The 26,027-nt window shown below is 35.7% G+C and overlaps 1 protein-coding gene across 2 annotated transcripts in view; it reads right to left on the bottom strand.

Moving 5' to 3' along the window:
* Nucleotides 1-362: 362 nt before the first annotated feature.
* Nucleotides 363-26,027, bottom strand: part of STAM (signal transducing adaptor molecule) — a 72,927-nt gene continuing 47,262 nt past the window's right edge. For both annotated transcript variants that reach the window (XM_004425327.3, XM_087420780.1), the window contains exons 6-14: nucleotides 22,215-22,305; nucleotides 19,959-20,151; nucleotides 18,610-18,704; nucleotides 14,271-14,359; nucleotides 12,310-12,397; nucleotides 11,781-11,835; nucleotides 11,055-11,208; nucleotides 9,128-9,303; nucleotides 363-2,151 (exon numbers count right to left, since the gene is read on the bottom strand). In XM_004425327.3, coding sequence (XP_004425384.1) covers nucleotides 1,914-2,151; nucleotides 9,128-9,303; nucleotides 11,055-11,208; nucleotides 11,781-11,835; nucleotides 12,310-12,397; nucleotides 14,271-14,359; nucleotides 18,610-18,704; nucleotides 19,959-20,151; nucleotides 22,215-22,305 — 1,179 coding nt within the window. In that variant the 3' untranslated portion in view covers nucleotides 363-1,913. The remainder of the gene's footprint in view (nucleotides 2,152-9,127; nucleotides 9,304-11,054; nucleotides 11,209-11,780; nucleotides 11,836-12,309; nucleotides 12,398-14,270; nucleotides 14,360-18,609; nucleotides 18,705-19,958; nucleotides 20,152-22,214; nucleotides 22,306-26,027) is intronic.

Here is a 26,027-nt window from a genome sequence, read left to right on the forward strand (position 1 = left end):
GTATTAAAATATTTTTAAATGTAAAGTTTGAATTCAAATTTTAAAATTACTATTTGAGGGCAACATACTCTTTTTGTTTTTGGTAAGGAAGACTAGCCCTGAGCTAACATCTGTTGCCAATCCTTCTCTTTTTTCTGAGGAAGACTGGCCCTGAGCTAACATCCATGCCCATCTTCCTCTACTTTATATGTGGGATGCCACCACAGCGTGGCTTGATAAGCAGTGCATAGGTCCATGCCGGGACCTGAACCTGTGAACCCTGGGCTGCTGAAGTGGAGCACACCAACTTAACCACTCCACCAGGCCGGCCCCAAGAGCAACATACTCCAAGCTCAGGAAAACACAAGACTAGGGTGAAACGCTGAAGCTGAAGAGGGTGCTTTAAATCTGAACTTATGAAATTAGTCACCATAAGATTACTCGCCAGGATGGAATCATTTGTCAAAAAGGAAAGAAACACGCTACTTGATTACAATAGTTTTAGAAAATACAAATTAAGTTTTCATTTATGGTGTGAAATCTGTTAATAAATAAATTCTTTTAATATGATGCTCAATTCAATTTTCCAATTATTTAAATAATAGTGTTAAATAACAGTATAGCACAACTAGGGAAATTATAAATATTTAAGAAGATTAAAATGTCAGTGGAAAACATATTTCATATGGACTAAAAGAAAAGCACTCATTCAAAAACACTCCTGAATAGGAAGCCAAAATAATTCCTTCAGAACTTTAAAAGAGAGAGAGCACCCCAAAAATCCAGTTTGAAAGATAAGAACAAAAATACAAACTGTTAAGTAAAGCCAGTAATATACATCATTTTGAAACATCTACTTATATCCATTTTAATGAAGAATTAAAGGATACAAAGTGTTAAAGACATACTTAAAAGACTAGTAGTGGGATAAGACAGACGAATCAAATTTTGTTTACATCCTAAATAATTACAAGAGACTTTGAAAATGTAGTGTAATTCATGTTTTCTTTCCAGTTTAAAAATTTCTATCCATTGCCTCTATCTTTGGTGTCACTGTCACCAATAAACACAGTATACAGCTTAGAAACCTAATTACTATCTTCAACTAGGAAAAAGTAAATCAACATTCTCTCTTTAAAAATAAGATATAAAGAATGTGATCTTAAATTTTGTCTCATGGTCCCAAAATATTCTGAAATAACATGCCAGTATATAAAGTTTGAAGGAGAACATCATCATTTGCTATAATTGCACCAAAAATTTAGCTACTGTACGCTGGTGTGATGACAGCTAGTAGTATGCAGAGGCTACAGAAAGATATAATATACATATGTTTAGCTCACAATTAGTCAAAGGAAGGTTCAGTTTAATGTGAAACTGAAACATGGACAACATAATGTCTTCATGTAAATATGCTATAGCTTTGTTCTCTTGCAGTTTAGAAGGACAGTGTAATTATCTTAAATTTACACAAAACATTATGAAATACGGTAGTTGTTCATGATTAAAATAAAATAGCAATGTAAATTAATTTAACAGTGTTAAATATATTCACATGATCACCACTGTGATACAAAATGGCCACTACTAAAGTTACACATCAATATATGTACATAACATTTATCACAACAGTTTTTGTAGTTTGACTTTTTGCAGACCAGGTAATTATACGAGACAATCTTGTATCAATTCTTTCATATTATGAAAGGAATTAAATGTTGTAAGTAGTTTCATTCCTCTGGGGAAGGGGGAAGGAAGAACCTCTAAAAAGTCAGTGCAAATTGAAGAGAATTCTACCTTCTTGAATATTTGAACTTGTCGACCAAGATAAATTCCTATAAGCTGAGGATAAACAAATCTTAAGATATTAAAGAATCTCGTAACATCGTCAGCGGCATTTAGCAGGCCTCTGCCACAAGAAGGAGGCCCAAGTCCTATAGCAGAGCCTTCTGAGAATACGCTTGCTGTAGCTGAGGCGCCTGTTGACTGCCTCCTGCTTGAGGCAGCGCTGATGATGTTAGATTATAGTTTGGCACCTGGGACATATTAGTTCCTGCATTCGGGTACAGAGGGACATCAGCAGCGGTGGCAGCGGCAGCGGCAGCAGGAGGAGGACTGTATACTGAAGCCTGGCTGGGATATGTATTTCCTTGAACAGAACTGACCATTGTGCTGTCGAGGGGAAAAAACACTCAATTAGATACATATTGACTTAGCCATTTAGAGATAAACAGGAAAGTTATTCAATAAACATTCATTAATTCCTGAAACCCATTCAATAAACATTTACTAAATACCTATAACGTGCCAAACGTTGTTATTTTCGGTACTAGGATATCATAAAGAAGGAAGGAAAAAAAATCCCTACTGTCTTGGAAATTACAGTCTAAAAGGAGAAAAAGATGACAAATTTACAATATATCGAGAGGTAATAACTGGCATGAAGAAACATTAAGCAGAGTAGGAGGAGCAAGAGTTCCTGGGACAAGGGATTGCAGTCTACACAGGGCGGGGGGAAGGCCTCTCAGATAAGGCAACATCTAAGCAGAGACATTTAAGTGAGGGAGGGAGTCATACCGATTATCCAGGAAAAGGGCATTTCAGGCAAAGAGAACAGCAAGAACGGAAGCCTTTGAGAAAAGAAAATGCCAGGCGTGTTCAAGGAACAGCAAGGAGGCCATGACAGCTGAAGCAGAGTGAGCAAAGGGAAGAGTGGCGTAAAATTAAGTGGCAGCATTAAACAGGAGAGGAGCTTTAGAACATATAGTGCCTTGTAGACCGTAATAAGGATTCTGGCTACATGTGAGTGAGATGGAAAGACACTGGTTGGTTTTGGACAGAAGAGTGATGTGATTTGACTTAGGTTTTAGCAGGCTCACTCTGGGACAATGATAGACGCAAGGATAACTGCCTGGGGGCTATAACAATCCTCCAGGTGAAAGCTAACAGGCGGCTGGAGCCATGGTGGACATGGTGGAAAGGAGAGGAAAGGGTCAGATTTTGAAGGTAGTGCCATCAAAATTTGCTAATAGGCAGAGTGGTCAACAATGTCTGAGGTCTTAGAACTGAATAACTGGTAGAAATCATTGGTAGAATGGCTATTCACTGAAAAGGAAAAGACTACAGATAAGGACTAGAGTAGATTTGGGGAGGGAGAATCAAAGTACAATTCTGCACATGTCAAGTGAGATATACAGAAGATTCACAAGAAAAGAGAATGAAAAGGCAGTCAGCTATTTAAGCCTGGAGTCCAGTGGAGAGGTTAGGATTAAAAATACACATTTGGGAGTCATCAGCATACATGTGGTGTAAAGAATCATGGGCCTGAATGAGATCCCCTGTGAGTGACTGCAAACAGAGAAAAAAGCAGTTCATAGTTTGAGCCCCAGATCTAGAAGTCTGGAAGATAAAGAGGCACTAGGCAAAGAAGACTGCGGAGTGGCAATAAGGTAGAAGGAAAACTAAGAGAGAATGGTCACGGCCAAGTGAAGAAAGTGTTTCAAAAAGGAAGTGGTCATTGGATCTGGCAATATGGAAATCACTGGTGCCTGACAAGAGCAGTTCTGGTGGACTAGGGGAGACGAAAGCTTGATAACCTTGTTTCTCTTATTTCCCTGAAAACAAAGAAGCAAATAAGAGAAGACTTTCCATCTAACCCCACCACAACACTCATCAACCATCTGCACCTACGCCCACTCACACACTCCGCCTTCCCTCCTGCCGTAACTGATCAACTGTCAGCACCCCATCCAAGGCACCCTCCACGTGCGCACTGCTCCTCTTCCACCAGAGCAAAAGAGGTCCTTCCAAGTTGTCTTTCTTCATGTCCCTGCTGCTTCTCTTCCATTCCCAACCTGATATTTAAGTTTCTACTATGTGTAACACACTAGGTTAGCTATATAAAGAGAAATACTAGGAGGTTTAACATTGAGATTTTTCCCCACATTTCTATTAAAAATGTATTAAAATAAGCTATACAATGGGCAATTGCCCAACATTTTAAAAATACTGCCTATTTCTAAACTTTTCTTCAATTGCTAGATTGTTTATAAAGCAATTGTTGGTAAATTCAATGCTCTTGTACTCTGCACAAACTAAACATTCATTATTATAATATACAGACAGTCACTTGCTGCTACATTCCACCAACTAATGTCACCCCTTAAGTAATGCTTAAAGGCATCACCCATTACCATTCCATATGTGAGGCGTTGTGCGATATAAAATATTAAAAGAAGTCAGATTTCATGCTATTATTTACATCAATAAGGACCACAATACTGCTGTAATATAATGCTGAGCCAAACTGTCTGGTTTTGAATCTTAGCTAAGTGGGACCTTACTCCTCCCTCCATGCCTCAGTTTCCTCATTTATAAAATGGAGATTATAGTGTACCTACTTCATAGTTTATTAGAGTAAATGAGTTAATACATGTAAAGCATATGGCACAGTGCCTGGTACTTACTAAACATCCCATAAATGTTACCCATTACTGTAATCATTCCCATTTTGTACTATATGTCTTATCTCAACTTACAGTTCCACCATCTACCCAGTTGCGCAAGGACAAATCCCAGCAATTCACCAAATACGTCTCTCTCATACCTCTGCATTGCACTATCTCCCCACCTTGTCACCCATATGCAATAATTTGCTAATCTCCTAAATAACTCTTTTCCCACCTACATCATTATATCTTGCAGTTAGACACCTAACATTTCTCGCCTAATATACACCATCTCCTGGTTTCTAACCTAGCCCCTATGAATCCATCTATCCTATTGCCATTTAAAGCTCTTTATGGACTTTCCTAGGTGTGACAAAAACTCCTTAATACAATATCCAGGACTATTCAATATCCTTGTCAATAACTCTAAGTGTGTCTCTCACCCTCTCCCATCACAGAATTCAATCCTTTAGTAACACTGTACTTTTGGTAATGTCCAACATGTACCATGCGTTTTCACAACTCCCCATTTTAATCATTCCATAGGTACCATGACATTTCATACTACATCTTTGCTCATGATAGAAAATCTTTCTTTTTTTACTCTAGGCTAAGAAGAACAGTTGAGCATATTTTCTTGTAAACATTCCCTGAACCCTGAGGCTTCTAAAGCACCCTTGCATATACCTTTATTAGTAATTTGTTGTAATTACATATTTTTTGTGTGTTTGCCTCTAATAGCCAGTAAGCACCTTGAGGCTAAGAAACTCTACATCAATAGTCAACTAATATTTGACCAGTGAGCCAAGACTACTTAAGGAGGAAATGACAGCTTTTCCATAAAAGGTGCTGGGAGAACTGGAAAACCACACGCAGAAGAGTGAAATTGGACCCCTGTCTTACACCACTCACAAAACACGAACTTGAAATGGATTAAATTAAAGACTAGAAACTGTAAAACTCCTAAAGGAACATAGGGAAAAAGCTCCTTGACACTGGTCTCAGCAATGCTTTCCTGGATATGACAGCACAAGCAACAAAAGCAAAGGTAAACAAGTGGGACTACATCAAACTAAAACGCTTCTGCACAGCAAAAGAAACTATCAACAAAATGAAAAGGCAACCTATGGAATGGGAGTAAATATTTGCAGACCATATATCTGATAAGGGGTTAGTATCCAAAATAAAGAAAGAACTCATACAACTCAACAGCAAAAAAACTAACAACCCGATTGAAAAATGGGCAGAGGAACTGAATACACACTTTTCCAAAAAAGACATACAGATGGCCAACAGATACATGAAAAGTGCTCAACACCACTAAGTATCAGGGAAATGCAAATCCAAACCACAATGAGATATCACCTCGCACCTGTTAGAATGGCTATCATCAAAAAGATAAGAGATAACAAGCACTGACAAGGATGTGGAGAAAAGGGGATGGACACTTGTGCACTGTTGGTGGGCATATAAATTGGCACAGTCACTACGGAAAACAGTTTGGAGGTTCCTCAACAAAATAAAAATAGAACTACCATATGGTCCAGCATCCCAATTCTGGGTAAATATCCAAAGGAACTGAAATCAGGATCTCGTTGAGATATCTGCACTCCCATGTTCACTGCAGTATTACTCGCAATAGCCAAGATATGGAAACAACCTAAGTGTCCATCAATGAATTAATAAAGAAGGTGTGGTGTGTATATGTGTGTATATATATATATGTACAGATAGATACACACACACACAAAATAGAATATTATTCAGCCATGAGAAGGAAATCTTGCCATTTACCACAACTTGGATGAGATTTGAGGGCATTATGATCTTACTCATATGTGGAATCTAAAAAAGTCAAACTCAGACAGAGAGTAGAATGATGGTTACCAGGGGTCAGGGAGTGGAGGAGATGGGGAGATATTGGATACAAACTTCCAGTTATAAGATGAATAAGTTTGCGGATTTAATGAACAGCACGGTGATTATAGCTAATAATCCTGAATCATATACTTGAATGTTGCTAAGAGAGGAAATCTTTAAATGTTCTCACCACAAAAAAGAAACGGTAACTATGTGAGGGGATGGAGGTGGGAGCTAATGCTATGGTAGTAATCATTTTGCAACATATAAATGTATCAAATCAACAGGTTGTACACCTTAAACATAAAATTTTATATGTCAATTATATCTCAAAACTGTAAGAAAAAAGAAACTCTAAATTATACTTGTACATCAAATGTCTAACACAGTATCTGGCACAGACTAAATGTTTAATAAACATCTGTTTAACAGCAGTAAACTGAAATAATAGACAAGTGCATAGCTTTGGTCGGCTTAGTACTATCACCGCCACCATCACTACAGGCAGGTTTAGAAAGTGTGTCAGTACTATCTTCCCCAGTTATCAGTGAGATCGTCCTAGGGTGACAGAGGTCTGGAAAAGTGATACCCCAGAACCAAAATTATATATAAAAGAGTAAGAAATTGCATCCTCGATATGAATTGAGGGATACTAAAAAACCTGCCTACCAAAAACGGAAAAAAAAAAATGTCATCATTGACTTTGATTTACAATGAAAAAGCTCGAGTCAAATATGCAGTACACCTCCACCAAGTATACTTCTAACTCCAATTCTTGCTCCTTCCCATCTTGTTATCTCCATTGGCTTTGCCATCAATTTCTTCATTTAAATACACACACACACACCTGTTCTTATGTATTTATAAATATGTTACACATTTATATACCTTTTTAAAAATTGCCTCAAAGCCTTTGTGAAGCCTTTGCAAGGAATTAAAAAATATATCTTACTGGCATAACACAGCACTTGAAATTCTTATCAACATTTAAACATTTATTTATCAAATATTTACTGAGTTTCTACCAGGTGTAAACCTCTGTGCTACACAGTGGAGATATAAAGGTAAAAAAGACTCAGCTCCAGCTCTCAAGATAAGAGAGGTTAGTGAAGACACAGACAAGTTCTCAGGCAATTACAAGACAGTACAGTACACAGTGTGCTGGGGTCCTGTGACAGCAAAGAGGAGGAACAGTGCTGGACAGGTGGGAAGGCAAGATGGGCGTTTCAGAAAAGATGAAGCTAAGAACTAAAGTATAAATCGGAATTAGCCAGGCAAAGAGAGTTAAACATTTCAAGGAAATGCTCTACAAAAGCCACCTATTGAAACCTACATGTGTTTTTGAGAGCTGACATTAATAGCTACAACATATCAGAGCAGAGTCAAGCCCCAGAATAGATCACACGCCACCCAGGGACTTCACATCTTGACTACAGAAGCGACCGAGCAACCCCCAGCAAATAGCAACACAGTGCTGCAGCTCTATAGCACATCGTGGTTTAAGCACCTACCAACAGATTATCTCACTCAAAAGGATAAATTCTCAAGGCCTTGAATTAAGAATGGTCCCCAAGTAATCTCCAGTAACCAAGTAGCTACAGAAGCATGTGACACAATGACAGAGGACTAGCTTCCTACATAACCCATGCACACTGGCTGACTTCTTAACACCACCTACCTCTGCTCACTTTCTATCTTGTTTTAAAGCAGCATGTTATTCTTCTAAGAACAGCTGCCCCTACCGATTAGCTTATTTTCCATGTAAGGGTATTCACTTGCACCAAATTTCAACTTTAAAAAAAAAAGTCCTGGGTCGGAAAGAGCTACATCTAACATTTTTTCCTAGGCTACATAACCCAGTAGGGAGCACCCTGTTTTTTGATGCTTATAATAGGCCTCCCTATTACCGTCCTTCTCAAGGTCACTTCAGAATACTAGATGTGACCACAAAATAACATTTGAAAATCCCCAAGCATCCCCAGAGTGTGACTCTTTTGAGGATGAATAATACAATAGTGAGGGCAGTAAAGGAGCACCTTATGGGCAACTGCAACACTGATGGAAAGGTTCCTAGGAACTGTGCCTATGCCACCAAGAAACTTCTGTCATGAGTCAGAATATCACGACTTTTAGAATTACACACCAGTGAACTCTTAAAGCCCATCTTTTATTCACTTTAAAGGAAAGACTTCAGCTTAGATTCCCATTGAAGCAGAAAAGGCATTTATATAATTTTAAATTATATAATATATAATCATTTAACTACATGTTAGGGGGCATTATAAGTAAATGACCAAAACAACAGGCCTGTCATTCCACGCTCAGCTACTTGCCCCATGAACCACAGGGCCATTTAGCTTCTGTACCATCTCTTTTCAAATGGTTTATCCTGCTGTGATATATACTAAATTCCAACACAGGGCAAAAAGAAAAGAATATTTGTCTTTAAGAGATAGCCCAGAACTATAAATTTTAAAACAATAATGATAACAAAAATATCTAGATTTTATATGAAATTTGTGGAAAAAATTAAGTTATCAAATTTGTTTCATTAAAATCCTTAGCAAATATCATCATAGACTCAAACAAAAACAAAAACAAATTATGACAGGAATATAAAAACTACAGAGCTAGAACTAGACCACAGCAGTTCAATGAATCAGTGAGACAAAGGACTGGCTCGCTGGCTAGGACTGCAATACTGCAGGGGTTGACCATCTGCTATCAGTGATGACATCTACCCTGGATTTTTCTTATCCAGTTCTTATAGTTACAGATGATGGGGGCACTTAAGAGTTTTAATAGCACTAACTGTAAACAAGAGTCAATAATCAAATTACTTTGGGTAAGAAGCCTGAGTCTGCTGACTAGGAAGGGCTGGGTTTGCAGATGGTGGAACTGCTCCTTGGCTGAGAGAAGAAAGTTGCTCGGGGGGAAGACTGTAGCTCTGGAGATGGCTCATCTGGGCATTCCCTGTAACCAGGTAAGCACCACTTTGAGGAGGCCCTGGATACACCTAGAACAGTTCATGATAAAACACATTAGATTCTCCAAGATTTTAACAGCCATTTCAAATTTTCTTTGCAGAGGCATTCAGTTACAAAAAGAACAGCAATTACAGCTGTGATGTCTTTTTTTTTTAAGTTACTTCTGTTAACAGGCATTTAAAAAAATCCTTTTCAGTGAAGTGGGCTCCCGATGATTTTTGTTCTTATGTACACATTAGCTAAATTTGTGTTTATCTCCATACAGAAGCAGTAAAGAAACTTACCTTGAAACTTCATACTAATATAATCTCTTTCCATGTTGATATTTTAAATACTTCCCTAAAAGGAATCTCAAAGGATGTTTAAGAAGTGTCTTTCAATTCATTGTTTCATATCAATAGATTGCATTTGCTTACAGATACAATTCGTATTTCCTAAATTACGGTTTATTGAACTAACTTTCTAAAGCAGGGGTCAGCAAACTTTTTTGTAAAGGTCCAGATAGTAAATATTTCAGGCTTTGTGGGCCATATAGTCTCTGTCACAACTACTAAACTCTGCCCATATAGAAAGTAGCCAGAAATAATGCATAAATGGATGAGAATGGTTGTGTTCCAGTAAAATTTTATTTTAAAAAAATGCGTAGAAGGCTAGATTTGGCCCTTTACTCCTCCTGCATCTAAAAACTATACTTGTTTTCATCTAAAGAAATTGAAGTCTTAAATGCCCCAAATCTTAAACACACATAATGTTCTTATTTTCTGCAGTATTCAGTAGATCCTTCCACTCCACACGTTTGGAAAGACAACTCCACTGTCTATGTAGTAAGACTCTTACCAGCTGTCAAGATAGTAACACAACCATCAGGATACAAGACCACAATCATCTTAGCACTTCTGTTAAGCCCTAAGAGATTCACCATAGATCAGAATACAAAAGGTCTTTATTATTAACACAGCTCTATTCCAGTCTTTATAAATGCATTTTTTTTAATACTTTGCAAATCTTTTGTTTTTGTTGGCTCAAACTGGTATCAAGATCCATGAGGAGGAGTTATCTAGCCCCTCAAGCCTGACTGCTCATCTCCAAGGTTTTGACCCCTCATTTCAGGGGAAATGGACCATGCTAAAAAAACATTAATCTGCACAAAGTTTGTGTCACTTTACATGGAGAAAATGGAGTGCCTGGCTAATTATTCCCTATACTCTGAACTTACTGAGTTTGTGAAAAAGAGGCTCTTGAAATAGTTGCTTTGGGTGAATATAGGGAAAACTGCATTACAAGCATTCTCATGTAAAGGAAAGGGAAAAATTCAGATTAAACCGGCTCACTAAAAAACTGAAAACTGTAGATACTCAGAAGAATTTACTAAGAATTAGAAATTTTACTCAGACAAAAATTGCAACTCTTACCCAGATAATTACATATGAAGCTTTAAAAATATACAGATGTTTGGGCCTCATTCCTGAAGATTCTGATTTGAAAGGTCTGGGGTGGGGCCAAAGTATCTGTATTTTTTCAAAAAGCATCCGTATTTTTTAAAAAGCTTGATGAATGATTCTAATGTGTACCCCTGCAGAAAAACAGTTTTTTCAAAAAAGAACTACTAGTATAATGAGTATATTACACATTTATTTAAGTAAAAAAATTCTTTTAAACTTTATTTTTATTCTAAACATTACTTTTAGAAAGTTGCACATTTCACAAAAACACAGCTATTCCAAATAATCTCAAATATATTTGAGAATTTAAAATGATATACTTGTTTTTAAAAGCTTACCTGAGAACCAGAAACACCAGATGACTGCATATAATACTGCTGACTCTGTAATTTTGCATACATGGAATACATTGGATCTTCATTCATTAACTTGGTATACAACGAAAGTGCCTCCATCACTTTAACATTAAGTTCTGAGAGTTCTGAATGTTTTCTGAAATATTATACAATAATTTGAAACATAATAGCTATTTAAATGATACAATGTTCTAAATAATAAGACACCTAAAAATAGCAAAAAGTGGTATAAGTAGACATTATTAAAAATCTAACCTTGTAACAGAAAATATCCTATACTTTAGCTCCAACGCAACCGAAACTGTTTAAGGTTTAGGTACCGTGCTGGGAGAACTCTAGCTTATTGTACTTGACTCTACCTTGAAATATCTAGGTTTCCCTAGTTAATAAGAGAGGGGTCATTTGCGGGCTCTGGTAATGCCACTTATAGCAAACGTGATTACAACAGTTAACGCTTATTTTTAAAAAAAGACTAATATAGTGAAGGTCAAATAAATCCTCACTTTTTAAAAAAGAGGACAGAAGGGTCTAATTCTAATGCCCACATCTAGCAGAAAACAAGTGAATGAGAACTGGCTCCCTTGGCACAGCTTATAAAATAAAATAAAACAAAACAAAATAAAATGGCAGCTCTATCCCACTATGCAGTTTGGGGCCCAACGTCAGGAAAGCAGGTACGCAATGTAGACATAGCACATGTCCTTTTACCTATCAATATCTTCCAGCTTTTCATCAATGAGAGGTCCCATCTGGTGACACATTGCTAAGATGACAAGATTTGAAGAAATATAAGAAAACACAGCAAAAGAAAGCCAGTCTTCGATGGACATGCATATAATTTTAAGAAATAAAAAATCTAATTTGTAGTAGTAAAAATTATATTAATTAACCTTAGCCCAGAGAACCTAAGACTGATTACTTCGGGTATTTAGAAAATCAATACTTTAGATTGATTGTATTGATATCAAAAATTTTCAAGTATCAATTTTCATTTTACATTTTAAAATGTTGAATAAAATACTTAATTTGAATAAAAAAGTATAAGAATTTGAATTCTACCAAAGGATTAAACTGCATATAAATGTGAGTCTAGGTCACAGAAGAGGGAGAAATGTTAACATTTTTTATATCATTCTCAATTTTATTTAAATATAAAACCATTCTGTAATTTGAATGAACACTAGATATAACCTCTAATTATTCTTTATTTGCAAGGTAAATGGAAAACAAGGTTTACCTTCAAGATGAAGTAACTCTGGAAGATCTGGTTGATTATCACTGGGATCTGTACTTTGCAACATCTGCAGTAATTGGTCCATTTTATCCTACAGGAATTAAATAGTTAATATAAAAAGCAATGAATCATTATACAACACTATGTTCTCACTTCATTGTTGATAACAGATAGAGAACTTTTATAATTCACAGATATGGAGACTCCAATTTTGCTTTTATGTATTTAGTATCTGTGTATTCTCTTTGGTACCATGTGAAGTCAGAGCCTTGAAAGCTCTTCCTACTTATTTTTGAAACTGTTAATAGACACTCTCTTAAATGAGAAGAAATAAAGCCACATTTAAACTTACAACATGTGAGTTCTTCAATCTCCTATGTCATGCTAGTGGATTTCTGTGTCACTTTGTTTTGGAGGAGCTGTAGCCTTGCCATGCTGACAGGTGTAATCTCTCTCTCAAGCTGGCATTACTCATGACTAACAACTCAGTTATTACTTCACCATGGTGAATATGCAGCTGTTTTAATAAGGCATAGCTAAGCTACATTACAGCTGTTCTCCTTCTAAGTAGGGCCATAAGGATTTGTTCTAGATTTTCTTTCCACCCATGTTTCAGTTTGTCATAAAAGGAAGGAGGAGGATTTGTGGTTTCTCCATTCTCCTATGTGGGAAAGGCTGGAAGGCATCTCAAAGCAATGACTCAGACCTGTTTCAGAATCTTTTGTTATAAGACCAGTGAAACTAATGAAGCCATCACTACATAAATATATCTATACATTATATAAGTACACATGAATTTATATGTAAGTTTTTAAAAATCAAAATATAGATCTCATGTACCAAAGAATACTGCTAAGAACTACAAACTTTTCTCTATGAGTGGTTCTTATGTAGTTATGCTACTAAATATAGGTACATTAGGTAAATAAACTAAAGACTACCAATTCTAAGCAAAGTAGTTATTTAAACCAAAACAAAACTCTATATTCTGTATAGAAGGAGAACAGTTTGAGGTGAATTAATCATGAGTGAAAGTGACACAAGTATATAAAAAACTCTTCTGAAGTCAAAAGAATCTTGTATTTTGAAATGGCTACTATTTTTCAATGTAAAAGATTCACAATTTTCATTTTAAGTAGTCTAAAAAAGAAGGCACACAATGTCAGAAAGGTTTGCCTACAGGAAAAAAAAGGCAGAGAGGTGGGAGTAAAACGAGAGGAAGCATCAACTAACACGCGGATAATTTCTGTTTTGTTTGTTTACAGAAAACTACACCCTATTTGAAATCATCTACTCTCAGAGAAACAAGACCACTAGTCTGGCTGCACATGCGTTCTCTTATGTGACGCAATCGGCCGAACACAAGTGTCCCTGAGCCAGTGGCATTCCTTGGCTCTCAGCACGGTCTTCTACAATCTGCTTCTCTAAGAGAGCGCTCTTCAAACTTTCCACTTCTGGCTCCCCTAAAAGAAGGCTAAAAATCTATAAACCCCTTCACATATTTTAAAGAGGACATCTCATTTTTCATCGTAAGTTTAAAATGTTACAAAGGATATGATTTTCAGAGCATCAAATAGTGATATTTTAAAACAGTCACACATTCTTTTAAATATATCCAAAGAAAGTCTCACTACAATACTGTTTGTAATAGCAAAAAAACCAACAAAAAACTGGAAAGAACCTAAGCATCTAACAGAATAATTAAATCACGATAAATCCACTCTATGGAATACTAAATATTATTATTTAAAATAATAAGGTACAACTTATATGTACTGATATGGTAAGAATGGGACTAGAGAGGCCATTTCAAGGAGAACCTTTGCTTTGTCTATACTATTAGAATTTTTTAAACAACAAAATACATGCATTAATCAAGTAATCAATTTTTTAAAGAAGACAAGAAAAACATTTCCACTTCAACACCAAGTATGAACTGCTCTCATGCAGGACACATCACTTACTTCGTCAATAAAAGCTTGCTCCGGCTCTGGCTCTATTGTTTCCACCTGAACATCATCACTAAATTGTACCGTCTTCTTCTCCGTTTTAACTGTAAAACATGCAACATTTATCTTTTCCTTAAAATAAATTTAAAATTCTATTTTAAAGCACTTTAACTTCCAAGAGAAAACTGGGTTTTTCTTATATTCCCTTCAAGCTGAGAGACTCACATAAATGTAAAGAAGAAATAGGTTGCAGATATAGGCAATAATGACAGAACATTACTTGAAGAAACTCTCTCGAGATTTCTTAAGTTTCTCATCTTTAGAAGAGATGAGATATAAAGATATGTCACTAAAAAAAGAGGTATATTTCTGAAACAAAGATTAATCACCTACTACATATGAGAATTTAGTAAATTGCTGGACAAAAAGCAAAGTTTTACAATAGATAAATGACCCCTGCAATTTAAAATAAATCCTTTTTAAATTACCAGTCTTTTCAAAGAAAAATCTCGTTTAATAGACCATGCTATTTCAATGTAATGAATTGGAAAGTTAGCTATATGTTCGCCAGCACACTACTCAGACTTTTTATTAAGGGAACGACATCCAGGCTGGTGGAGAACTTTACAAGCGGCCTTGGGAGGAATCTGGATTTTCCACTAAATCAGCCTGTATTTTTTAGTTACATTATTCTTTGCGATGAAAAAGTGGTTATTAAGGGATCCACAAACTACTGGCCAGAAGCAATATTTTTTTGCTCAACAAAGCAATCTTGGGCTGGCCCAGCGGCTTAGCGGTTAAGTGGGCGCACTCCGCTATTGGCGGCCCGGGTTCGGATCCCGGGCGCGCACCGATGCACAGCTTCTCCGGCCGTGCTGAGGCCGTGTCCCACATACAGCAACTAGAAGGATGTGCAACTATGACGTACAACTATCTACTGGGGGGCTTTGGGGAAAAAAAGGAGGAGGATTGGCAATAGATGTTAGCTCAGAGCCAGTCTTCCTCAGGAAAAAAAGAGGAGGATTAGCACGGATGTTAGCTCAGGGCTGATCTCCCTCACAGGAAAAAAAAACAAACAAAGCAATCTTTAAAAACTAATCAATATAACTAGTAACAAATTATATAATTAGTAATTCAAATTAATGAGTTAACATAAAGTTATGCTTAACATAGCAATTAACCTTCTCCAAAATAATACTGAGAGACACATACAGCTTTAAAGGAAGGAACTTCCTTTTTGGATTCTTCATCTCTGTATCAATGTCCTCAATTAGTGTTCATAAAAACATTAAGAACCAACATAGGAAAGGGGCAGAATTGAGGAAGAGAAGTAATAGTTATTAAACTACTAAATCTGCTTAATGGAATATCACATTTCCCTCACCCCAATGAATCTTCAATACAATCCTATGAGATATGCCCATTTTATAAATGATGTTAACAGTGGCTTAGAAAGATTAAAAACTCTTGCACAGGAGAAAACTAATAAACAGCAAAGCCTAGATTTGAATGCCAACCTGTCTGGCTCCACTAGCCACACTACTGGAATCTGGCCTGTGATTTTATTCTGAGAACAAGAAGTCCTATCACTTACATATTCTGTGTGTGTGCTTCTGTATAAAATGGAAATAGTTTCATTTCCAACATAAGGAACATATTTATCCCATTCAAGTCACCATACAGCAAAATTCTACATCCAAAAAAAAGTTTCAGTTGATTTCATTTTCCCATGGGGAAAAAGAGACATCTGCTATAGATATTTCTGCTTTTTATATCTTGAGCTTTTAACAAGCAGAAAGCTAGGATGGCACTGCATTGGCTGCTACCCATAAGAGAACACATGGTAGACTTCACATCCTAACAGCTGACATGCACAAGTTTGCAGTGCTTTTTCTCAGAGGGACTAATACTATGTATGCATATGTATGTGTGTATACATATAAAATATTATATATATATATATATATGAGATAAAGTGGGGGCTGGCCTGGTGGCGTAGTGGTTAAGTTAGGATGCTCCGCTTCGGGGGCCCAGGGTTCGCAGGTTCGGATCCCGGGCGCAGACCTACACACTGCTCCTCAAGCCATACTGTGGCAGCATCCCACATACAAAAAATAGAGGAAGATTGGCACAGGTGTTAGCTCAGGGACAATCTTCCTCAAGCAAAAAGAGGAAGATCGGCAACAGATGTTAGCTCAAGGCCAATCTTCCTTACCAAAAAAAATAAATGAATTAAAAAAACATATATACATATATATAAAGTGCTTTCACAGTATCTTACTGCATCTCCAAAACAAAAACAAGCTAAATAGGACAGACACTTCCACTTAACACATTAAGTGAAAGGGACTTCTACTTCCTCATAAAGAATGATGTTATGGGGCCAGCCTGGTGACATAGTGGTTAAGTTTGCGTGCTCTGCTTCAGTGGCCCAGGGTTCGCAGGTTCAGATCCTGGGCATGGACTAATGTACCGCTTGTCAAGCCATGCTGTGGCAGCGTCCCATATAAAGTAGAGGAAGATGGGCACGGATGTTAGCCCAAGGTCAATCTTCGTCAGCAAAAAGAGGAGGATTGGCAACGGATATTAGCTCAGGGCTAACCTTCCTCACAAAAAAAAAAAAAAAAAAAGAATGATATTACGAGGACCATGAGAGCACTCATTTAACAAGCTTGAGAACTGTAACTCCATTACACACACTCTAACGCTCCTGTTTCTCTCTCAGGTGGCACAGAGTGAAACACACGAGAAGAGCCAGGATGCTCATTTTAAAGCTGCATTGCTATACAATGGGAAAAAAGATGAGAGGGTTACACGACCTACATGAGATCTTGGATGTCATCTTGAACAGAAGTCCAAAGCAATTCTATCCTTTCCAACAGCTGATTTGGGACAAAAAAAAAAAAAAAAAAAAAACCCTAACCGCCCCCACCTCAAAAAAACACCACCACAAGCAAAGGGTAAAAAGTTGGCACACTATGCACTGCCACTTAAACAAGGCTCTACAACATGTTTTCTTTGAGTTCTAACAAAAAAAACTCCATTAAAGGAATGGGTATCAGGAAATCTGTCTCTATAAAAGTAACACAAGACAACCTGGCAATAACTACGAGAGGGCATTGTTTTATCAAAGATCTGTAATGTCCGGTTTGTTGTTAAAGCCTTCTTTTGAAAGAGAAGTATTCCTACGTTTTGAAAGAAAAGTATCTTTTTATTATTATCATATATATAAACACACACACATACACTTATGTATCATTTATTGTATAAATATTTATATAGCCTGTATTCTGGATAATATTCAGTACTGGGTGCTGTTGAAAACAAAAAGATATAAAATACAAAGATCTTTTCTTAAAATTCTTATACACTAAAAAAGACCTAAGCATCTTGTAGTTTATAACCTTTTTTGATACTTTCTACCTGACATTATAGAAAGATGAGATGAGATGAGATTTTTTTTCCAGGTAACTGTAGCTTACCAACTTATATACAAAAACTCTTAATATTCTAAACACTTCAATTGCTAACAGAACTCTTTCTAGACTAGAACATATTTCTGTTTTCTTAAACAGAGGGAGATTATGACTTAATCTTGATGACTCTAACTCAGCATTATGAAGAGTCATTAAAATACATTATTATGTAGAAATACAGTGACCTGTCTATGAATGTTTTGACAAGCTAATGGCAATTAACGTCTCTTGCAACTATTACGCCTGCCAGTTATATCACTTTTCCTCCTTGGCCCACTTTCTAGTTTATTTCTCCTGGTCAGCAAAGGTTTGGAAATCAAACAAAAAACTATTTATATGATTAGTCATGACATCTTCTGCATATCTGGCATGAGGGCTTAGGAAAGCCATTATGTTACTTAGAGGCCACTGCTTCCAAGTTTGGGGCTAGACACTAAAGAACTGGTCTCAACCTGTGAACAGAAAGAATTCTCTTTGAGGTTACACTGCATTTGTTACACTTTCATCAACTGATGATAATGAAAATACATAATGTACATGTATATTCCATAATGCATATTCCAGAACACTTCTTAATCTGCATTTTTACAATGGTGTGTATACATATATACACACACATATATATATATATATTTTTTTCTCTTTAAAGAAAAGTCCATAGTCCATCTAAAAATTATCTTGGTAGACAGATGATTTCAACTCTTAGATAATTAGATGACTTCTAGTAAATAATCTACTGACCAGGGAGCTGTATTTTTATAAAAACACCTTGGAAGCACTAACATCTGAGAATCCCTGCTCCAGAAAGTTGAATTTACTCTACTTTTATTAAAAGAGGATTATGGATATCATCCACTGACAGACTAGAAAATACTTACTCATTTCTGGTTCAGCAGTGAGATCTGCAGTCACAAAATTAGAGGGAAATAACCCCATGCCTTGATGGGTTTCACCTTTCCACCAGTTGGGATCACTATGAGGAACAAAAAACAATGCTTTACTACAATAAAGATTTTTATTTCTATACATCTTTACCTTTTATAGTGTTTAACTTATATTATCACCAGATTTGAATCCCACAACAATCCAGTAAAGGAGGAAATAAATGTATTGTTATTACAAATAAGAGATGAGGCCTCAGAGAAGATAAGAGGCTATTAAATACAGAGTTCTTTATCTTTTGGAAAGCTGGTGAACACTTTGAGGATCTAATATAAGGCTCTAAACTCTCTCCCCAAAAAAGAGATCCCCACACTTAAAAACTGTCAATTTCAGGTGGTTCAGGGACTCCAGCCTAAGAATCCTTTGTAATAAGATAAATAGTAGGCTCTTAATCTAGATCTCCATTCCTAAATCAATGCTCTTTCTAGTACATATTAGCAAATTTTTCCTCCCCAAGAGAACACAGTTGACACCATTTATAGCACAAAACGTTCTCAAGGAACACATTCTCAGGTGCATACCCATGTTCACCACTATATCCTCAGTGCCCAGTATAAGGAAAGCTAGCAAGCTCTCAAATATTTTTTGAATGAATGAATGATCAAGGTTTTGTGCAATTTCAGCTAACCAACTCAAATTTTATTTCATTTTCTTCCACTCAAGAAAACATATTAGACTATAACTGTGATACTATAGGAATAACCTTAAATATATTTTAATTATTTTTAAAAACCACTTGCAAATTTTAGTACTTCGTTATCAGTAGCAATCATCAGTAACAATTAATTTTCAAGTAAACATAAAGCTGTAGTAAAAAAGGCAATGCACTGTACACCTCCCCTATGATTAGGTAAATGTATATAATTCCATGTAAAACGAATTTGTTCCACACAGATATACTATTCTGTGTAAACAAATAAATACAATATATTATGTATTTCTTATAAATTCCATAAATATACATATTCAGTGTATTTTCTAAAATCTTAACTTTCTTACAAATTTAACAATATATATTATTAGATGGAACCAAAAATGAATAGATTAAACTAGGCCTCCAAAACAAATAAAAACTAAATAATAGATGAGAAAAAAATTAAACTAAAAAATAAGAATCTAGACAGTATGACATAAGCAAAGCAACCAACTCTCCTACAGAGAAAATAATTGCATCAATCTTTTTTTTATTATATTAGGTAAAGTCATTCAACAGGAATAATATGAAACACAAAAGTGCTAAGTTGTATATTTTCATATGAATGTTCAATTTAATATTAAGCATCACCTGTCATCAAGAACTGTAATAATTTCTCCAGCTTTAAAAGTAAGTTCATTATCTTCAGCAGCTTCAAAGTCGTATATAGCACGAACTTTTCGGCCTTCATGTTGGAAGTTAGTTAAGAGACTGGATGTGCTTGGATACAGACTGGAAACGGTGGTTGACTGCTGCCTTTGTTCCTTCAGGGACAACTCAATGGCTGGAAAATAATGGGTTTAAAAAGACCAAAAATGTTAATATATCCAATAATCCAAAGAGGTACAAAAAGACATCTGAAGGTAGAAAGTATTCTTCTTTCAAGCGTAGCCGGAAACCAGGACACACCCTATACTGAACAAACACCATTCCATCAATTTTATTCATTCATTCACAACTGAAAGTTTAAAAAGCAAACTAACAGAAAAATTGAACAGCATGATACCTATCTTTACTGAATGGATACAATTTAAATTATTCTGGATAATAAAAAGATATAAACTCTTAGATCTATTCTTTAAAATTTAGCTGCAGATATTTTATATTTTCTTTCATATTTTCAATGTATTTCTATAGCTTAAGTTCCCAAAATAATAAGCAAAATCATTTGGGAAGTCAAGAGTCCCCAGCCTCATTGAGGAACTTAATAAATCAGAGCCTCAAAGGTAGCATTTGAGAACTTGTATTTTATTGCTCCAAAGGTAATTGTTACATAATCAGTCTAAGAATTGGAATTTGGAAATAACTACAGTAAAGTGTCTCCTAACAGATTCTCCAAAATAGATTTCAAATGTGTCTCCTCCATCTCCTCCCCTAATCCACCATGTGTCACTAAGGCTTGGCAATGTAATCTTAACAGATTGATTACCCTGCTTTCAACTCAACCTATAACCTCTTTTTCCCTTCCACCTCTGTTTCAGATCAATAAAAACCTAAAAGGAAAACAAAACTTTAAAACTATCATAGGAAAATATCTTTTAGCATCTCGGGGTAGGGAAAAATATCTTAAGACATAAAAAAGCAAAAGTCATAAGATAAAAGTAAAACTTTTGACTACATCAAAATTTAAAATTTGTTTGATAAAATACACTATTATCAAAGTTAAAGCATAAGCCCCAAACCAAGAACAGACATCTACAACAGATATAACAAGCAAAAGATTAACATCCAAAATAAAGACTTTCTACATACCATTATCTTTTTAAAAAAAAAGACTCAGTAAAAAAGAAAGACAATCAGAATAGCTAATAAAGGTACAAAAAAGGATTAAACCTCACCAGTAACACAGGAAATAAAAATTAAAATAATTAGACATCATTTTGAACCTATCAGATTCACAAAAAATAAACTCTGACAATACCAAATGTTGTCAGGAGATTAAAAATAATAATAATAATAATAAGAGGTTTCATACATTGCTGATGGAAAAGGAAATAATACAACTATTTAGCAAAGTTGAAGACATACCTACCCCATGAGCCAACAATACCACTTTTAGTCACACAAAATAGTCACACACATATATATATACACACACACACACACACAAGAAAACATGTACAATGACACTCAACGCAGTATACTTGTTATAGTAAAAAAAAAAAATCAGAAAACCCAAATGTCCATCAGTAGGTGGTTAGATAAATTACAGCATATATTTATTAGTACATGGCAATATTATACAGCAGTTAAAACAAATAAACTTGATTTACAGTCTCATTATGAATAGATCTCAAACATATTGCTGCATGAAAAAAACAAGTAGATGGTACCTAGCATATACTATTAATGAAAAAAGAATTTGTTGGACACAAAGTATTTGGTATTGTTTATAGATATATAGGATACATAGTACAGTAAAAATATTATAAAATCATAGACTGAAAGGACACATTTGATAGTAGCTGCCTTGGAAGAGGAGAGGAAAGAAATGAAACTGTGGAGGGGAACAAAGTAGAGTTCGGCTTTAGCTGTAAAGTCCTAGTCTTTTATTTTTATTTTTATTTTTATTTATTTACTTATTTATTTTTTGGTGAGGAAGATCCGCCCTGAGCTAACATCTGTGCCCGTCTTCCTCTATTTTATATATGGAATGTCACCACAGCGTGGCTTGATGAGCGGTGTGGAGGTCCACACCCGGGAACCCCGGGCCACCCAAGCGAAGCGCGCGTACTTAACCACTACGCCACTGAGCCAGCCCCCCATTCTTTTATTTCTAAATATCTCAGGGATAAAAATATTAAGTAAGAGACTTTTCTTCTCACCATCAGGGACTTAAAAACGTACCTTTTGCTAAATCTTCTTCTTCTCTTTTGTTAGCCACAGCACCAGGATCCTTGGCTGCCAGAGCTGGGCTTGCTTTCGCTTGCTCTGCAGCCTAACACAAAAGAAGTAACACACCGTTTAAGGGTTGTTCTCAAACTTTCCTACCCACCTAACCTAAGAACTTGCAAGACTTTCTCATCAATCTACCACAGACTTTGAAGAAAGAAACCCAAACTGGAGCAGCCTCCACTTTGAAGGGAGAAGAAGAGTCAGAATTGGAGAAAACACACTGAGAGCAATTGCATATTTAGGGCCAGCAGCCTAACCATACTCTCTCAGATTTGTGTAAAGAGGTTAAACTAAAAGCAGACGGTATGCAAACCAGAGAAGAAAGACCAGAGGAGATTTAAAAATTTTTAGAAAAATTCTAAAACCAGAAAAGGAATTGAGAGAGGGAAGGAGATGACTATTTTAAAAATAAATAGTTTTTGAAAATTTCAAGTATCTATTAAGAGTTATATTTTATTGCTTCCTTGCAGATCAAAAGTCAGGATGTTACCTTCAGGAACCCAGATTTATATATAACAATATAAATGCTCATAAGATTATACTATTTTGTAAACCAAAACACAGGTAGTTAATTCTGATAATATATTACTGTCCACTGTAAACATATTTTGTAAATGAGGTAGTGCACAAGTAAATAATACACACACTGATTCACACTTACGGAATTACAAGCTTCTAGACCTCAGTTTTTACATGGCAATCAAGGCAAACCAGACTCCAGCCTATCTTATTGGCCTCATTTTATCCATTTTATCAGTTACTATATATACATATATATATATAAAATAAGTATACTTATATATATACATACACACACACATATACTGGTACGTTTATCTTTTATATTATATATATACTGGTGCTTTGACACCTCTGACACACATTTGCTTCTACTTATAATGTCCTCCCCTCACGCTCCTTTTACTCTATCCACATTTTTCCCTGTTGAGTTTCAAGTCACTGTCAGTAAACAGCTCAAATATCACTTTCTCAATGAAACATTCTTAAACCCCTTAATTAAGCATTACTTCTTCTGTGTTCCTCTTGTAACAGTTTTAAAGAAGGTACTATGATATGAGTAGGTAAGAACGCAAGTTGTAGAGTCAGGAAAACCTGGGTTCAAATCCCAGACCCACCAGTTTCTAATGTATGACCTTTGGTACATTAACCTCTTCGTGCCTCAAGTTCCTCATTTACAAAATGAGGATAATAGCACCTACACATCATAGAGTATTGAGAGGATTAAATTAACACATGTAGCTTCCAAAATCAGATAGGATGGGGGCCATTCAGGGTTTAAAACAAAGTATAACATTCCTGGCATTTACAATGTAAGTAGAGGTAATGTATGTCATATATATGATAACTATAGCATAAAGGGTGCTGAAGTAGGGAGTAAATAAAGCCTATACAGTTGCAAGGTTTCTACATTTTCATGAAATAACACAACATCAAATCAAAATAGATTGTGAGAAGTTACAAATGTATATTGTAATTTCAGAGTAACCAATAAAAAAATGGAATTCTAAAAAATATTCAAATTACTACATGTTCAGCACTTAGAAGAATGCCTGGCACATAGTAACAGGCAATAAATCTCAGCTTCCATTATAATTATCTGCTTACATATCTGTCTCCACAACCAGACTATATGTTCCTTGAGGGTATCTGAGTCTAAACATTACGAGCAATCAATAAATGATTGTTGAGTAAATTAAAGGCAAAATGTTCAACATCATAGTAAAATATGGTTCTATATTCTTCACTTAGTATATTTTAAATTGTCAAACAAATGCACAAGGCATTTATTTTTAGAAAAGCTGATCTTTTTGTAGTTCATGGACTAGAACTTTAAGCACTCTAAATTCTGACCCACCTCTAGTTGTAATCTTCTTTAGATAATGTTTTAATCATCACACACCTCTGAAAATTGAAGGTATGTTTAGTCAGAGGTAACCTTTCTCTTTATACTTGAAATTTTTTCCATAATTATTTAACTTCACAAAATAGACATATTGATCTTTTGTGGTCTGTGAAGGAATCTCTATCAGTCAAGAAGGAAGTACAGAAACAAGCTATAGTAAGCCCTACATTCCTGAACTGCACACTTTTCAAAGTTTCTGTCTATCATCAGGTTCCAAGTGTGGCAATGATACTTCCCTTATTAACTAGTCAAATACAGTAGCAGTGTTAGCATTACTTTTACCTCTATGGCAAAAGTTAGTACTAAAAGAACCACAGCAGCATGAGTTAGGTGACTAAAGTATGACTTGCCTTAATATTTTTATATTATTTTCTTCTGTACTTGAATGAAAAAATATACTTAAAAAAATCTTATATTTTCAGAGGCTTTTGTTAAGTATGCTAACAAAGATCTAGACTGATTAAATTGTAGTAATGACTTCAGCAACTAAGTGACTTTAAAATCTAGAGGGACTTCTGCAGTTGATCCTAGATGATGCACTTTTTCATTAAATGTGAAGCTCTTTACAAATATGGTTTTCAATGATAAGCTTTTAAAAATCTACTATAAAAATAATCACCATTCTATCTCATCATACTTTACTTTACACGCACTTTATATATTTCTTGCGGCTGAAAGATAGCAACTATGACAAAATTAGGTATCACATATTTTATAACATCTAGATGAAAAGAAGAGAAGTAACTGCTAACTTCATGATTGCTGATCTAGGCTCTGAATCTTTTTGAACAGGACAGTAACCTAACTTCTCTGCCAATCAATCAATAAATGCTCTTGCCAGTGTTCGCTCCACTTCTTGTCCTTTGAAGCCTAGTCCGGACAGACACATATCCACTAACCTTTACATCAAAAGGAAGCAGGATCGTGTAGCGGAAAGAACACTGGACTGAGAGTCAGGAGGCCTGTTTTCTAGTTCCAGCTCTGTCAACTACTAGCTGTGGCCCTGGGCAAGTCAATTAACAATTCTGGGTCTCAGTTTCCTCATATGTAAAATGAGGGAATTAGATTCAAGAATCCCTAAAGTTGTTCCCACAACTATCTGAGATTCTAGGTTAACCAAACAAAGCTACATCTGAGACCATTAATTCTTTTTCCTTCTCTTATAGAAACAAGTCCCTTTGTGGAATGAAATGCAGTTTTCACTTGCACTGAAAGCTGTACTCAAGAGCAGTGTTTCTCAAACTTTAATGTGCATACAGAATCATCTGGGGATCTTGTTAAAATGGTGCTAATGAATCCATAGGTCTGGAGTAGCACCTGAGATGCTGCATTTCTAACAAGCTTCTAGGTGGTGGTGATGATAGTCAATGAACCATATTTTAAGTAACAAGCTCTAGAACAGGTTCTCGGGGTATAGAAACTGCAATTCCACTACGCATCTACACTCTTTGTTTCTCTGTAGTGGGTCTCCTTTTTGATAATTAAACGTTGCTTCTGTTGTCAAGGAAATTATTATAAAATATCTTCAATTATTCTGCATAAAATTATTTCTTAACTATACCGATTTTAGAAATTACTCTGAAAGTAGTAAAAGCCAGCTATCAAGAATGAATACTGCTCAAAGACATAATTTATCATTGTAAAACTATAGCAATTAAGAAGAAAAATATCCTCTCCTTCCTTCACCTCCCAAATAGATTTCTGGGTCTTCACATCTCAAGAGTACTCAGATAAACGAGAAGCGCCTTGGGAAGAAAGTCTAGATAAGTCTGGATGAATTGCTTCACAATTCCCTGAGGTGGTGAAAACCCTGAACTTGAGCCCTCCACAGCTGAGAGGTG

This window comes from Ceratotherium simum, chromosome 32 (genome assembly GCF_057802395.1).
Source record: "Ceratotherium simum simum isolate JZ-2026a chromosome 32, ASM5780239v1, whole genome shotgun sequence".
Classification (NCBI taxonomy): domain Eukaryota; kingdom Metazoa; phylum Chordata; class Mammalia; order Perissodactyla; family Rhinocerotidae; genus Ceratotherium; species Ceratotherium simum.